This window comes from Ailuropoda melanoleuca, chromosome 15, assembly GCF_002007445.2.
Source record: "Ailuropoda melanoleuca isolate Jingjing chromosome 15, ASM200744v2, whole genome shotgun sequence".
NCBI lineage: Eukaryota > Metazoa > Chordata > Mammalia > Carnivora > Ursidae > Ailuropoda > Ailuropoda melanoleuca.
The window spans coordinates 15,145,127-15,161,827 of record NC_048232.1 but is presented as its reverse complement, the minus strand read 5'-3'; the positions used below and the strand labels follow the sequence as shown (position 1 = coordinate 15,161,827).

Here is a 16,701-nt window from a genome sequence, read left to right as displayed (position 1 = left end):
TGTTCTGATGGCTGAGTAATATTCCATTATATATATGGACCACATCTTCTTAATCCAGTCATCTGTTGAAGGGCATCTCGGCTCCTTCCACGATTTAGCTATTGTGGACAATGCTGCTATATGAACATTGGGGTGCATATGGCCCTTCTCTTCCACTACGTCTGTATCTTTGGGGTGTCTTCTTCTTAGGGAAAAAAGTCCGCTGCATAATATAATAATGTTCTTAGAGAAAGAATATCGGAAGAATGTCTAACTCTGTTTAATATATAAAATATGTATTTAAAGCGTACTATTTAAAACATATGCTGATCATCCCGCAAAGTTTTAGAGCCCAAAATGGAAGTCAGGTCGCTTTTTTCTTGGACTTTTTGGTTTTTTTTTTTTTGTTTCTTGTGGATCTGTGTGTATCTTCTTTCTTTAGAATTGGAAAAATCATCTTTTAAGCGAGTCTGAGCTTGTTCTGTTGAAACCTCCATGAGATTGTTTGAAACTGGCGAGCAATCTGCTGGTGCTTTGAAACATCAAAATAATTGGAGCGGAAAGTTTTTTCCTCTTAGTCGGTAGCGTGTAGAAGACTTTCCGGCTTGCTGGTGGGCACAGGTGAAGTGACGTGCTCCCTGTTTACTGGGACATGGTCTCTCCGTCTTCACATGCTGTTCCCTTTGGTTCCCGTGAGGCGCTGAGCCTCTCCACGCTCCGGACACGCGTTAGCTGTAGAGACGGATCGTTGAGGCGAGGCCCGCGGAGCAGGTCGCCACGCAGAGCTAACTGGCCCTTGTAATGTTTGATCCCGTGACAGTAATCTCATTAGCTCTAACTCGCCGCGCTAATTGCATAGCTTTTCTTCATTTGGCGTAACATTTAACAGACAGTGTTACATGAAACCTTCCTTCTATTTTCGTGAGCGCTCACACTTCAACCTGTGAAGATAATGCAACGCTTCATCTTGTAGGAGTGTGGGGATAATTTGGGAACATTTACTGACTGTGTGTGTGTTTTTGTTTTTTTTTCTTTTACAGTCTCCTTATCGCACATCACACAACTGGTCCTCAGCCACAACAAGCTAACAAGTGAGTTAACTTTACTGTCGATTATGCAGTTTCTGACTTGGAGGTAATATTGTGATACACTGTTGATTCTTTTGTTTCCTTTGAAGATGCTAATGACAGATGTTATTTGGAGAAACCTAAAATCTTCTTTGGTGACAGTGCGGTACACGAGCATATGAGCGTATTGTCCTGTATCTTGTACTTTGTTCTGCTTCGTTTGTGTGTGTGTGTGTGTGTGTGTTTACTTTGCTCTGTTTGGAGAATTCTTTTCTCACGTGTGAACTGAAGGAAGAACATGACATTGCTTCTCAGGAAATGGTTCCTTTCAGGGCTGGTAAGTGCTCCAGTGACCCCAACTGCCAGGTGGATAACAAGTGTTTCATGGGGGGAAAAAACCTTATTAAAAAAATATTAGAGTAAGAGTTCTTGGCTTTCTCTGTACTTCCTCCCCAAATGGAGAATATTTAAGTGTTGCTCTGTTTCTCTGAGGGATAGGAGGGAACCCCCCCCCCCAAATTGTGTAAGTTATGTAAATTGGCGTCTGCATTTTTCACATTTTTGAGTCGGGTTCCCAAGAAGAATTCTCTGGGGTCTGGGTGGTGTCATGGCATTGTTAACATACAGGAGAACTGATAGTTGTTTTTATGAAAATATCTCCTGTGAGTGATAATGGGCCATTTTATCCTTAGAGCTGTGACTTTAAAGATTTTAATGACAGGGACCCACTCTCCTTTCTCTTTCCTAATTGACTGTCACTTCTTTGTGCTTGCCGTATTTCCTGCAGACTTGAGTGATTTTCTAATCATGTGGCAAGAATTTGTTAGGGCGCCTTCTGAGTCCCATGAAATTGAGCCGAATGTCATGTTGAGGGATGTGTCGCGTGAATTTATGTGTGTATGTGCGTTATATACAGCTCGAGGCAATGTCACGGAGCTCCTGATGATTGAGAATTAGGAGGGCAGTTAGGGCCCCTTCATGTGCGGGGAAACAGGCAGATTTAGTTCATGTTTAGCAAAAGCACCTATTTGTAAGGCCAAGGCAGAGTGGCCTGATTGTCACGTTTGAGTAACGGTGGTCACAGAACCTGAAAGTGAAGGCTCCGCTTCACATGTGATCATTTTTGTAACAGGTAATATGCTGCCAGTTTCATGGTTTTTATAGCAAAGGATCCTTTTGTCCACTGAGACTATAATCCCGGTTTAGAGGGGATTTGCAGTTTGTCTTGAAAGGTGGACAGCATGATCCCTGAATTCCCCAAGATTTTGTGAGCAGAAGTCCCCAAAGCTATTGCCAGTTCATAAAAATACTTAATTGCCAAGCTTGCCCTCGTTAGATTTGCATCATCAGCAGAGTGAAAAAAGTGTACATTTAAACAAGAAGCAGGACATGCTCCAGTCCTCTTACATCGTTAATGGGTCTGTTCTTTAAAAACAAACAAACAAAACCTTTCAGAGTTTTCAGTCGTCGTTTATTTCTTTTTTTACGTGTCCACAAAGATAGAAATCTCGGGGATCAGGGGATCAGTTTCTTTCTGGCATACAAATACGAGATTAATTTAGAGAGGCATAAAAACGGAGTTAAATTGTGACTGTTACTGAAGAGGTTGGCTACGAATGGATTCAAACTTCAAATTTCTTCCTTCCCTGTTTTATTTTTCTTTTTTTTTTCTTTTTCTTTTTGAGACACTCTTGACCTAATCCAGTAAACTCTAATTAATCGTCTTGGTAAATTCTGTTTCAAGCCCTTGTGAGTCGTGTCAGTGACACTCGATCTGTTCCACTAAGGTCAAATTAGCATCTTTTACTATTTTTCTGGCATTTAAATGAATGACTTCGCTATGGTTTTTCAAGTATTTATAGTAAATATGTCTATTTGATGGAAATATAAATATGCATTAAATGCAAGTGGCGGAGCACACCCTCCTGTCACTTTGTATGGTAATCAGTGTCTTTCACTTTCCATGGTTTTTAATAGGGCCTGGCTGACAATGCTGCATTAAAACCAGTGGCACTCAGAAGTTAAACCCCTCAGCCCTGCTTTTGTCTTGCAAAAAGTACTTGTGTTTTTCTCTTAGTCTGCCAATTACACTGGTGTTTGACATTTCCACTTGTGCACTCCTGGACTGAATGGCTAGCCGGCACAGACCGGGACCTTGATTTGGGGACACCGTGGGACTCCACGCACTGGAGTAAGGATCTGAGGAGCCATCCAGACCCTATGGCAACGAGTGGGCTTCCTTTCCCTGCTGGTGGTTTTGACGTGGACACGTCCTCTTAGCCTAGTAGGAGGGAGGCTACAGGAAGCCGGAAGTGGGCAGATGATCCTTCAATACCCCAAGATTCTGTGAACAGAAATCCTTCAAGCTTCCTCTATTTGAGTTCATAAAAAATATTTCCAAATTGTCAAGCCAGGCGCTATTAGGGGTTTATCATTACTGCAGCAGCACTATTTAAATTTAAACCCCGGGGGATTGGGGCCATATGGATGGGCGTTGGTAGAATGGCGGGGGCGGGGAGTGGGGATAGCTGTGCCTGGAACAACTTTCCTGGACGCGTGCGTCTCCCTGAGCTATGTAGACGGAAGGCAGAGCAGCAGGCGTATCTTTCCTTCTTCCCTGTGCTCTGAGGGGCAGGTGCTAGCTGGCAACCCAGCAGAGGTGCTTTCTGGCCCCGGGGGGAGTGGTTTCAGAGTAAAGACAGGGTTCCCGCAGAGTCAGGCTGTCCCGTCTGAGACACCATTCGCCCTGAGATAACGCACGCATCTGGTGGAAGGTGCGGTTTCCTGACTTTCAGAAGCTGCCCCGATCTGGACCCCCCTCCAGCCAGCTTTTCCTCCCCCTGTGCTGCTGCAGACATGTTCCTCAGTCTCTCCTCACGCCCAGCCCTGCCTCTGCACCTTGCCTCCTCCCTTCCACTCCTTGCGGCCTCGCCCGCTCCTCCTGTCCTCGAGGCCTCCCAGCTGCCCTGGCCAGTGGGAAATCTTTCTTCCCCAAACTCCTATTGTTCATGGGCCCTTCACACCGGTGCAGCACGTCCTTGTCCTCCTACTGCTTTATGTGTCCTTGCTCTCTCCAGATAGATCTTAAGCGTTTTTGAAAGTGGGGACCTTTTTTCTTTTTCTTTAACACCAGTTGCCGAGCACATAGTGGCTTCTTCCCAGGAATTGTCTACAGAAAGCAGTAATGATTGACAGAAGGGAGCCCTAGATGGCAGGGAGGTCCTGCGAGGAAACAGCTGGCCGGAGGTGAAGCAATCTGTGTAAAAACTGGACTTGTGGGATTAACTAGTAGAGGGACCTGAGTAGATGTGGCCAGCACACACTGCTGTTTCCTACTCAGGGGCTAATGTCACACGTGCTGGACTGTGAGGGCTCAAGAAGCATTGCCCTGTGTGCTGGGAACTGATGTCCACGTCGTGTTCCTCGTTCATAGTGAGGAGTGAGGTGCTGGGATGGCCCCCCTCAGGTACATCTGAGCATCCACAGGTGGGGACTGCTGGTGTCAGGATGACCCATGGATGCTCCTTCCGCCCAGTGACCCTGATGGGCTCAGCTGAGTGTCCCTTCATCATAAAGCCTCCTTTCGTTCTTCTAGTTGTGACAGCTTCTGTACCTGTTACTCTTCACTTCAAGTTAGTTTTATATATTTAAGATCCCCCATTATTTACTGATTTCTTCATGCAGTTAATTGCATTATAATTTCCCTGAGGTCAGGAGCCCTGGCTGAAGCTCTTTTGTATCCCACGCCTCCAACAGTACCAAGAGCCTGGTGAACATCACCTCGGCCCTCAGTTAATACAGGTTGATTAATGGATTGGCAGGTGATGAGTCGTGCGAAGTCAGAGCAGACAGAGATGACCTACCCAGGGGCTTGCTCGCTCTCAGTGTTTTGAAAGAAGGGAACATAGCAATGATTTCAAAGACGGTTTTCCTGTGTGTCTGCCCTCCTGCTCCAGGGCTTGCCTTTGTGATTACTCTGCCTTTTAAGCCAGTGTTTGCTGAGTCTTTTCAGTTGGCTCCGTAAGCTCATACCTGGTTTTTATGGTGGTTTGGGAGTGTTAGCTTTGTAGGTGTTTTCCCACTTGTTTTCAGTCTTGGAGAATTTCATTTTGAGACTGTCATTTTAAGGCTCTTCCACTAGAGGTCACTGTTGAGATACATATTTTCCCCCCTGGGTCTTTTGGCGAAAAGATTAAAAACTGAATTTGTGTTATGAGATTAAATTTTTTGCATGTTATTCTGCTCTGTCCAGTAGGGTATGTTGCTGTTGCTATTTATGTGGTGCAGTTTGCCATTATTAAGTTAGATCCCTCTAGAAGGATATACATTGTTTTTCTCTTTTACTCCTATAATTATTCTGTCTCACATACCATTTTTGAGTTTATTACGGCTACTTTCTCAAGTTAGAAAGTTTACTTCTTTACATTAGAAGAATTTTATTGCCCTCTGTAGTATTTTGTATTGGGGATATGTAATTCTTTATTCCCGTGGAAAGTTAAAAATGTATATGCGTGTAACCAGATTTTAATTAAAAAATAACTATGTAAAACCCAGGGAAGTGTGCATTTTGTGAGGACTTACATGGATTCCTTTACTAAATGCCACTGTGAAGGGAAGGATGCTCTGCCTTATGAAATGAATTACACTCTGAGTCGGTGACAAAACAGTTTCTAGGCATAATTTTTTAATGCGAAGCTTTTCTTAATTTTAAAAACAATTTTATTTTTACAGCCAAACTCACATACAGATATTGCCAGCACCTTGAATATAACAGTCATGTTTTTCATTTTGTGACCCATACGTTTTGAGGATTAAGCATTCATCATTTTGTGCAAAAAATACGAAGGATATCATTTCTCTTTGTGTGAACGTTGCACAGCCAGCTCTGTGTAAACCTTTCATAAGTGTGGGTCTCTGGACATAACTGTCAGTTTTATACTTTGAACTTTGAACTGTCGTATAAAACCTTTTCTTGAGGTTTTAGGAGTTTTGCCTGCAGTTTGAGGCCTTAATGTGACCATATCTTGTCACTTAATGTATCGGAAATGGCTAGTCAGGCAGTAAACCTGTTTTATGGCAAAGTGTGTTTTATTTTTTTAGCAGACTATTTCCCATTGGTTATAGCTTATGTATGAATTCAAAATTACAGTGGACAAGAAATGGTAGGATTTTCTTTTATTAGCGATTTCAATAATTTATCAAAGATAATGTTCTAAATATATAGAAGTTAATATAATAATTTAAAATTTTATGTAGATGTGTATATTATATATATATATATATATATGGGATATTTACCATAAATGTTATAAATGAACTAAGGAGCATGTTGCACATGAAAATGTGACGTTCTCAAAATATGCAGATCTAATTATAATGAAGAAAATTAAGCAGTTTTTTAAAAAAGCATAATAAATTAAACCCCTTTCTACAGAGCTCATAGATTGTTGAGATGTATGAGAGAAATAAACTGTTCCAACTCCTAAGAATGACCTTGACCGGTGTTCAACACCTTTTTGTTCTACAGTCTCTAGTTCTTCTCTCATAGATTATTTGTCATGCCTTATGCAAAAGTTCCTGTGCATGGCTTGTATGAAATTAAACTGAGGGGAAATATGCAAAATAAATCGTCTGTGTGTCATGAATTTATCTTGTGACAATGTCAAAACAACTTGCTGTTTGCATTTTAAAAGAGTGTAAATGTATCTATAATACAGAGGCTTTGATCAATAGCTTATTTTTTAAATTAGTGCACATTTATCAGTTTGTTACTATGCCACCATTTGAAAGATTGGATTTGAAAAACTATATACATAGTATTTTTGAGTCTGGCAGCTATTAATTAGACAGTATGTATCAGATACCAGTGGTTAGGTTACTATAAAAAAATTTACCCGCAGTTGGGAGTTTGTTATTTTGGTTTAGTAAGTAAACCTGCTAGATCATCTCATGGAAGATTCTGTTGGCCCCATATCCAGAACCAGCAGAGGCCAAGACCATTGGGTGAAGTTGGAGAAGCTGTCTCTTGATGGTATTGTGTCCTTCGCTCAGAGTCTCTGGCCCACTGATGCAGTGCTACCAACCAAAATCTACCTATTCTAGAATCTCTTTTCTTGGAGTCTTGCTCTGTGCCAAGAGGAAGCTAGCTAAACTGTAGTGTGTTAATTCTTCCACAGTATTTTTTATTTATTATTATTATTTTTTTATTTACAGAGGGGAAGAGAGAGGTGGGGGGTTAGGACAGAGGGAGAGAGAATCTTAAGCAGACACCATGCCCAGTGTGGAGCCAGATGCAGGACTCAATCCCATGACCCTGAGATCATGACCTGAGCTGAAATCAAGAGTTGGATGCTTAACCGATTGCACAACCCAGGCGCTGCCACGGTATATTTATAAATGGAACGACTTTAGTTGGGAGAATTTCAGAATGGTGGCGGGCTGTGGAGAGAATGACTGGGGTTTTTTTGAACCTGTGCCTTTCCAAATCATAACTAGCCTCTCTAGGGTAGCTGATCTTGAAAAGTGTTTCTTTTACTATTTATAATACAATTCTCAAACAGAATTGATTTAATAGCAAAAAATATATATATGAATCATCTGTTGACTATTCTTCCTAAATAATGTGTGTGGTGTGCGGGTGTATGTGTGTGTACGTTCGTGGGTGTACGTTCGTGGGTGTGCTGTGGGGGAGGGTGGGAGAGGATATTCTAAAAGGTGCAGTTCCTCGGTGCATACATTCTTTTGGAGAAGTTAACACTTCGTAACTCACTGGCCTTTTTTAATGGGGTGAAACTGTGTCAGTGATCCTTAGAAAAACGCACATAGGTTTTGTGGATCCTATAAAAACCATCCATGAAGTCTTTAGGGGTGCATATAACCCATATTTAGGAACCCTGGAGTAGGGGAAAGATAACACTGTAGTTGTGGGGTAGATATACTGGTGCTATTTCTTAGAGATGTTGGCTGGAAATTTGTACAAAACTTTAAAAAGATGACTTTCATTGCAATGTGAAATTCAGTCTTCATAGCTTTTTAAAAACGTTCAAAACCTCCACCTACTTTAGCTGCTGAAATTTACATTTCGTTAAATAAGAATGTGTAATCTTGAGTGGAATGCATGTGTATTGTTAACCTTAAATATAAAACTGCTCCATTATTTTACCAACAAAAGTGGGTTTAGTTGGGAATAGCAGAGAATTGCACTTTGGGACAAGCAAGCTGTGGCAAAACCACGGGCAAGCTGGAAAAGAGAGTGGGAGCTTCTTTGTGGAGGAGGGGGTAAGTTGGGGATGCTGTTGTAAGCAAAAAGCCCATTGGAATAAAGTGGGAGCTGGAAGTATGCTGGCTTTTCATTGGCCAAGTTGTTACTGTCTCTGATTGGCTGGGCTGTTGCTGGGGGAGGAGGTAAGCCTTTCTTCCTCCTGCAGGGATGGTAAAGTATCCCTGTACAGGGTCCATCTCTTCCTGTTGGGTCCGCAATTGACCACCAGTGGTTGAGCATGAGAGCTCCCCCTGCTGGCCTCCCAAATACGTTTGAGTGACGTGTCCCTTTATTAATGTTCACAGTATATACGTATTTCAATTTCCATAAAACCTAGGAGAAGGCTTTATTCCCATTTTAGTTTTTCTTCAGTTTGCCAGTCAGGTTAATAAGACAAAACACTCTGCGCTTGACCGACCACTAGTTAACAAACTCATCTACCTCCTTTTCCGTCTGAAGCCTCTTGTCTAATTTTTTGCTATTCCTTTAGCCTTTTTCTCCTGCCCAAATGTACTCTTCTCTGATCACCCGATTCTTACCTGCAGTCCCTGACCCTCTTCAAGTCTTGCTCATCCTTCAAAAAGTTGAGAGGAATTCTCCTCTTTCCCCACAAAGCCCACCTGTCCCACCATCTGTAGTATGTGGAAAATCAAGTATTAAGGCCGTCGTAAGTTTAATATTAGACTCTGAAGGGCCAGCCTTACATATATGATGACTTGAGCGTGAAAGGAAGGGCATATTTTGGCGCCCTTCTCTATATCTGGTAGAAGCAACAGGCCTGATGTGGTCAAGTAACCAGAGCTGGAAGGTGGGGGGCTTTTCATGGTGTCCAAGCTTCTGTGCTCACCATCGCCCTGCTGTCTTGTCAAGGATGTACGTGTGCAGTTCACGTATCCCACCCACGTAAATCTAGAAGCTCAGTGGTGGAAGCGTGGCCGTGACACTTTGCCTGTTCAAACAGAAAAGCAGGGAGAATTCCAAAGGTTAAGAGGCAAAATTGTTATCATAGAGTGGGCGTTCAAAAAGCCCTCTGTGGATTGTGTGGATTTTTTTGGTCCTGGCCGTTGACCCCTGGCCCATTTCTTCCTCATGTAATTACTCCCATCCTCAGCATTAAAATAGAAGATGAGGAAAGAAGAGAAGTAACCCAGTGTGGCCTGTGGCTGAAGTCATTCTTTATTGTAAAAGAAGACGTGAATTATTGGCAAAGCGTGTGTGTGTGTGTGTGAATTTGACTTCTCTGCTGTCTCCCTCTTCATGTTCATAATCGAGGATTGAGTGTGTGTGTGTATAATACATGATAATGATATTTAAGAGCCTGGACTGCTCTTTCTAGGACACTGAGCTTGCTTTCTGCAGTGATTGAAGTGATTTTTGTTTTTGTTTTTCATGTTCTCCTCTTCCTTCTTACTGTGTCTCAAAACTTCTTAGGCATTTTTCGCAGAGAAGCCTTTGCCTTCTGCTTGCCCTTCACTAGATGTCACTTCCTCCCAGACCATCGAATGTCACTGCCTTTCCTCTTCGTGCTGCTTCTCTGACCCAGCTCCCTGGTTAGGGCTGGTTATTGACATACTGCCTGACTGCCTGGGTAGTGCCTCAGTACTCCAGTGTGCTTTCAAAGGTATGTTCCTGAAAGAATGCAGAGTTCAAGACTGTGTGGACCGTTCCTCGTTTCTCTCTGGGCTGTTAATAAAAGATTCAGAAATCAAGTAAATTCTGCAGGCTCAGAGGGGCAGAAATCCATGCTTGTCAGCTTTTTAGGAGATTTGTTTGGCCTTGCTTACACATTTTTTTATAGCCCAGGGACATATATTTTTGCATGTTTGACTTTATACTGTAAAATCTGCCTTAATGCTTGCTTGTAACTTTTTTCCCTGATTTTTGTGAAATTGATTATTCTCATTGTTGCTGAAAGAGTAGAGTCTTTTTTTTTTCCTTCTTCTTTTCAGTGAATTAAGTCAGGATATTTTTGGTTAGTAAAATTACTTAAGCTGCAGAATCTTAAGGAGGCCGTGATGAGATACAATAAGTACGTACCTCTAGGTGTGGGTGCTGAGTAAATACTGTTGTTTAACTGACTGTAGCATTACTATTGCCATTTATAAAGCTAATAATGTTTTGGGGGATGTTGGCCTTTATTGGGTAGATGTGTAGATTATTTTGGTGTTTAATTTTTACCTCGAGGAACATAGAGATCCTTTTAAATGAGAATCTGCTTTACTGTTTCATAAACTTTATGTTTTTAAATAACCCATAACTACTGTAATTCAGTGTTGTAATAGCTGCTTTGGGGGAAATCCCATAAAATCTGTAAAGCCTTGTTATCATTAGTATACTTTTGAACTTCACGTTCTCGTGCTAAGATAATTAGTTCAGTACCCACCTTGTGTTTTGGGCCAGAAAACAAAAGTCATTAATCACTATAAATACAAATGACCTTTTTTGCATATAAAATTCTGAAGAGCGTAATTATTTGTATGCAGGACTAAAGAGATGCTCCTTTACAGGTAATCATTAAACTGGCATTCAAGACTATGATTCCTAATTTGCTGAAAAAATTGGCATCTATATAATGAGTCTAGACATCACCTCTTTGGAAGGAATAGACTAATGTCTCCAGCTGGTATAATTCAGTGTTAAAGGGGCTGTCCTTTTATTCTGACCAGAAATGCCCCAGGTTCGTATCTCACATAGTTTCTGTTCTTTTGGCGTCTTCCCACCTGGCCTCACTCAGGCCATAGGGAGATAGTTGTTATCCAGTATTGTATTCATCCAATATTGCGGCAAAGAAATGTTTGCTTTTACTACACCACTATTTGGATGTATTCTCATGGTTTTCATCCTTTTTCTAATAACTTTGTTGTAGTACTGTATCTTAAGGATCTAATAACTGGCCTCGTTGAACGATCTCCTACCTTCCCTTATCCTTTTCTGTTTAAGAAATCTTAGAAAGCAGCAGAAACATACAGAAATCTGACCAAGCATCTTCATTTGTTAAGGCAATCAAGTCTCCTGTTTTTAATATAAATATGCCAGGTTTGGGCAGGCAGTGCTATCTGATTTTTTTGCTTTACCTTATCCCATATGGTGGTGTCTTCACGTGTTGTGTGGCCCGTGGGTCAGTAGCACTGAGGTGTGTCTGGAAATGGGCATGAGATTGTAGCGTTTCACCCATTGCCAGACGGGCAGCGTGCCCACCGCTGGGCCATGTGCTCATCTTTGCCTTTGCCATGGGCAGTGGTTCCCAATAGGTACCCGCTCTGAGTCTCCCTCTTTATCCACTTGGGGCGGTTTGCAGTCCCTCCCCGGTTTCCCACGATGGAGGCAATGGCTGAACCATGAGTTCAGTTTTTCAAAGACGCACCCAGGCAGCATCCCCTTGGCCTTCATGCCTTAGCCTGGTGCCTCCTCTTTGCAGGAATCTCCGGATTTAAAAAAATCCAGTCTGGAAGCTTCTGCAAAACAGGCACAGCGTAGTCCTGACTACTCAGAAGTTTGGTGGAGATGGTGGGTAGAGTTCACGACTCCGGATTTCATGCCTGTGCTTATGAGGAAAACCTACATGTGTTGCGAGCAGCTTCTGGCTTCCCGGCAGCCGTGGGTGGTAACGTGGTGCATGGTCTCTTACTGCCCTTTTGTCGCTGAAGAGGACCTGGCTGTCGGTGCAAACCATATGGCTCCAAAGACCAATGCATGACCCGCCGGCCTTTCCGTAGGCTGCACGCCGCCGAGCGCCAGTCCTTATGTTTTGCAGGGTGCCTGCTGCTCGCAGAGCCTGTTTTCGCGATTTTGTTTCTTTGCCTCAGGGGCCACGAGATGCTTTTGCTCGAGAAGCCCCCAGATCAGCTGCACCCCAGCTGGTCTCTCTGTGCTGTCACGGCCATCCAGCATCCTCCATTTACTTCTCGGTGTTTCAACGGCCAGAAGCATAGCAAGGGGCATCTCTTCATGGGACCACCCTTGGTCACGACGAAGTTGCTGCTAAGTGACTCAATTCGATGAACTAGGGAATTCAGGACTTTTTCTCCTTGAACGTTGTTCATACTACTCCGAACTCATTTCACCGTAAGGATCTGTGTGGGTATAACGGGACCAAACGAGCGTTTGTCCATCCAGTGCACACCCAGCCAGTAAAAGCTGACACCGAGCTTTTGCAGTGCAGGAAGATAAGCTGTCTGTTGGTGTGCGGCCATCCAAGAGAACGGGGGGCTAATGCCCCAAAGCCCCAGACTCCCCAGTAGCTGACAGGTGAGGATTTTTAAGGGCAAGATTTGGGGCAGGGGTCTTCTGAGAAGGTGGAGGCTGGTGATTGGAGGCCCATGAGGTCATGGTAACAGATATGCTTAGTTACACCTAATGCCTCTTCATCTGGTCCCGTGGAGGGCTGTTCCATCTCGAAATTGGAATCTGAAAATCTCTCTCTTCATGTTAGAGATTTCATTAGTATTTGGTGTTGATGTGTTGAGGGTGCTTATGTGCTGATTAGCTGCCTGTATGAGCTCTATGTTAGCTTGAATGATAAGCAAAAATTCCTACCTCTTGGGCCTGGGTCTGTGTGTTCTTGGGCCAGCCCAGCCGTGCCTGGGGACGGTGTGACCTGTAGCGTTCGTTCATTCATCTGAACTAATGAGATGGATGCCAGCTGCGTGGGGAAGCAGTTGATGGGAAATGGTTGGATTGCAGCCCCCAGGTTGGGTGGAAGCTATTCAGAGTTCTTTTTTGGTTTTGTTGTTGTTGTTGTTTTTTGCCACTTTTCATCAACCCCAAGTCTCAACTTGTTGATGTAACAGAGAAGACTTAATTTGGGTAATCTTACTCAGCATTATTGTGTGGGGTAACGGACATATAAATTGGACTCACGACTTTGATGTCATCAGTAAATTAAGTTTTCTGCACCAAAGTGGTCTCTGGACCCGCAGCATCAGTATCCGCTGGGAACTTGGAAATGCAGAAGCTCGGGCCCCATCCTAAACCTACTGAATCAAAAACTCTGAGGTATGCGTCCCCCCCCAGTCTGTGTTTTAACAAGCCTTCCAGTAAATCTGATGTACTCGAAAGTTTGTGACCCCCTGACCTAGAGCAGCACAATCTAGAACTTTCTGCAGTGAAGGGAATGTTTTCTACCTGTGTTATCCAATATGGTAGCCACTAAACACTTGAAATGTGGCTTGTGTGACCAAGAAACTGAATTATTAATTTTACTTAATTTCAAGTAATCTAGATTTAAATTTACTTCCTTTTTTTTTTTTTATGTCTTAACTCTTTCCTGTAGCTCCCTCACCATGCCCCCATCTCCACCTCTGGTAATCATAAATCTGATCTCTTTTCCTATGAGTGTGTGTGTGTGTGTGTGTCTGTCTGTCTGTATCTATATGTTTTAAGCTTCTACATATAAATAAGATTTTACAGGGCTTGTCTTTTTCTGTCTTATTTCACTTAGCATAATGCCTTCAAGGTCCACCCCATATTGCAAATAGGGTTTCCCTTTTTATGGCTGAGTAATATTCCGCTGTATATACATAAACTACGTTCTCCTTGTCCATCCATCTGTTGGTGGACACTTAACACCGCTTCTGTGTCTTTGCTGTTGTGACTAATGCTGCAGTGAACATGGGTGCAGATATTTCTTGCAGACAGTGGTTTCATTTCCTTTGGGATTGTACCCAGAAGTGGAATTGCTGGTCATACGGTAGTTATAGTTTTAATTTTTCTGAGGAACCACCATACAATTTTTCATGGCAACTGCACGTTGGACAGGCCAGTGCCAGAGCAGACCCTGCTTCTTATCATTGTGTGGATAAACGAATAGGTGTTTAAAAATAAGTTCTTGGTTGTGCAATTGTGAATTTGATATCCCAGGACAAAATGCTCCTGAAGTGAAGGTGCTGTTGCTGTAAGAATCGTTTACTGATGTTGTTCTGTTGGGGGAGGCAGGTGACGGTTGCTGGTTACTGGGTCAGCTGTTTCTTACAGCCGGAGTGCTCTGGTCTGTCCCGTGTGTCCAGCGAGTGCGTGCTGAGGCTTCCTGCTGGAGGGAGCTGCTTTCCAAGGGCTGTTAACGTAAGAGATTAGCCAAGTCCCCTTCTAGCCCAGACTCAGGAGCCTGCCCAGGGATTGGGCTGCTTGTTGTGGGGCTGTCCCCAAACTGCAAGGGCTTATGGTTAAGTCTGGCTGGCACATGCTTCTCCCACAAAACTAGAATCACGTTCAGGCTCTAGATGTAGGAGGCCTTGAAGGCAAAGAGGGTCCTGTGGGGCATGTCAGTCTGAATTGTTGTAGCTGCCAGGAGATAACGTAAGACCAGTGTAGTGTCTGCCCAGAGCTCCAGGGGTGGCAGAACCCCATCTCTGTCACCTCTGCTCTGGACCGAGAGGGCTCCCAGCAGTCATCTGATCCTGCGACGAAAGCAGAATGTGGCATTTAGGAGCCAGAGGACACCTGAGAGTGATTGGGGACCTTTCTCTCCACTGTAGCAACCAGAGTCTCAAAATTAAAGCAGTCGTTCTTGACAGAAAATGATACTAAATTCTCTGTCATAAGCAAAGTTCTACATGACTGAGCTTCCTAATTGAGGGCCCCATTTGTTGCATTATTTAAATCCATATCATTGATTTTCATCATCCAGCTCTTTTGGGAATCGTAGAATGCTAAAGGCGGGTGGGAGAGGACTTTGAAAGGGTCCTCGTGCAGCCCGGACTCCTGTGTTCACACGTTGCGCTGCCCCCGTTTCCCCTGCGAGCTCGGCTCCTGGTTGTCTGTATGTGTGGTTGTATACAGCTGGGGTCACAGTCACAAACGGGACAGATTGATGAAAAGGAATATTGCCAAGGCGCAATGAGGAATATCTTGAGGCTGACTGTTCAGTTATGTTTTAAAATACTTCATGCAAATGTGTCATGTGGAGATCTTTGAGAAATTTCACCAGTCTTCTGACTGGGGACATACTGCTCCCGTTTTTTCTGTATGAGCTGAATTTGTTCATGTCACATCTGTATATAATTTCATTATTGCACAGCTCATCTTACTAACTGGTTATTTTTTTTCTTATGGACAGTTTTATTAGAATTAGTTTGTTTTCCAAACACTAGACCTGTTTTCCATTTATTGACTCTGATACTCCTTCTTTTGTAACTCACTTTGTTTAAATAGCTTGCCTTTCTTACTTTATCCCAGAAGTATTGAAATGCTCAGTGTTAAAAGTGGGGCTCTGTACACATCACAAGCGTTCTCTAAATATTGGTTGAAAGAGTGAATATTATCCCATCCAGTTAGGTCTGAATGTTAATTTCTTCTGATTTTTACTATGGTCGGGTAGGGGGAGTTCAGTAGTTGAGAGAGAATATGAGCTGTGTAATATTTTTCCCTTGTAGCTTGAATGGAGTCTTAAACACAAAATTCACATGCATACGAAAGGCTGGGAGAGGTTTAGTAAATTGAATGTAGGGTTATTGTTTGTGTCCACAAAACAAAGCCCTAAATCACATTTAGCATAATTTGTGGTCTTAAATTGGACTGATTTAGCAAGGAGAGAAATAATCTCTCATCCTGTCAAAAAGGCGATACCTTCAGACCAGCATTTAATTGCATTGGCAAAGTAACTTTGGGAAAGCAGACGTAATTCTGGCTGCATTTTTCTTGGTTTGTGGCTAAATTGAGATCATCATTTTCTCCTGGTTGCAGTAACTTTCCTTATTGCTCTTCAGAGTAATCAGATGAATGCCGTGAGAGTAGTTTAGTGGGCTGGAGGGTGAACAGGGGGAAGAGGGTGAGGCCCCCCGAGGAGGCCGGTCATCATCTATAGAGCTGTGCTTCATACACTTCCAGTTCTGGGGGGAACAGGTACTCTGACAGCACCCAGAGACTCAGCAGACAGGAGGAATTTCTTTGTGATCATTTGCTCCTCGTGAATACTGTTCATTTGCCGGAGAGTGTGTTACTGACTGCACACCTAGGAATGCGCTTTTAAGGCCAAATCGTACAGCTAGGGCTCATATGCAATTGGGTTGGTGTCCAAGAGTACAGTTTCTGGAGGTGATTTCCAGCTGCCTCAATTTTCCCATTAAAACCTGTCCTTTTATCTCCAGCCCCCGACCAGCCACTTCAGTAACTAATCCACGCCTTGCTCATCTTCCATCTGGACCATTGCCACCTCCCAAGTGCCTGAATCCAGACTGATTCATATTCTTCACAATCCCTTCCTCGGTGAAAGCATTTCCTTTGCCTTTTTTACCAAGCCTTTTTCCCTCTAAAAGAAGCCAGGTCACCGATGCCTTGAACATTTTATAAGGTAAAATTGAGGACTCAGAACTGTAATGAACAGTGTGCCTCTCCTCTTTACTTTTGTTCCGCTGGGAGCTCTACACTGCAGCTCTTGCAGTGGCTACCTCCTGACAG

The 16,701-nt window shown here is 43.2% G+C and overlaps 1 protein-coding gene across 7 annotated transcripts in view; it reads left to right on the top strand.

Annotated features, from left to right (window-relative positions):
- Positions 1-16,701, top strand: part of RSU1 (Ras suppressor protein 1) — a 238,908-nt gene that overhangs the window by 34,609 nt on the left and 187,598 nt on the right. For 6 of the 7 annotated variants that reach the window (XM_034644158.1, XM_011224175.3, XM_034644156.1 and 3 more), the window contains one exon: positions 1,020-1,070. The exons of the other annotated variant lie outside the window; for it this stretch is intronic. In XM_034644158.1, the coding sequence (XP_034500049.1) occupies positions 1,020-1,070 (51 nt within the window). The remainder of the gene's footprint in view (positions 1-1,019; positions 1,071-16,701) is intronic. 7 annotated transcript variants of the gene reach the window in all.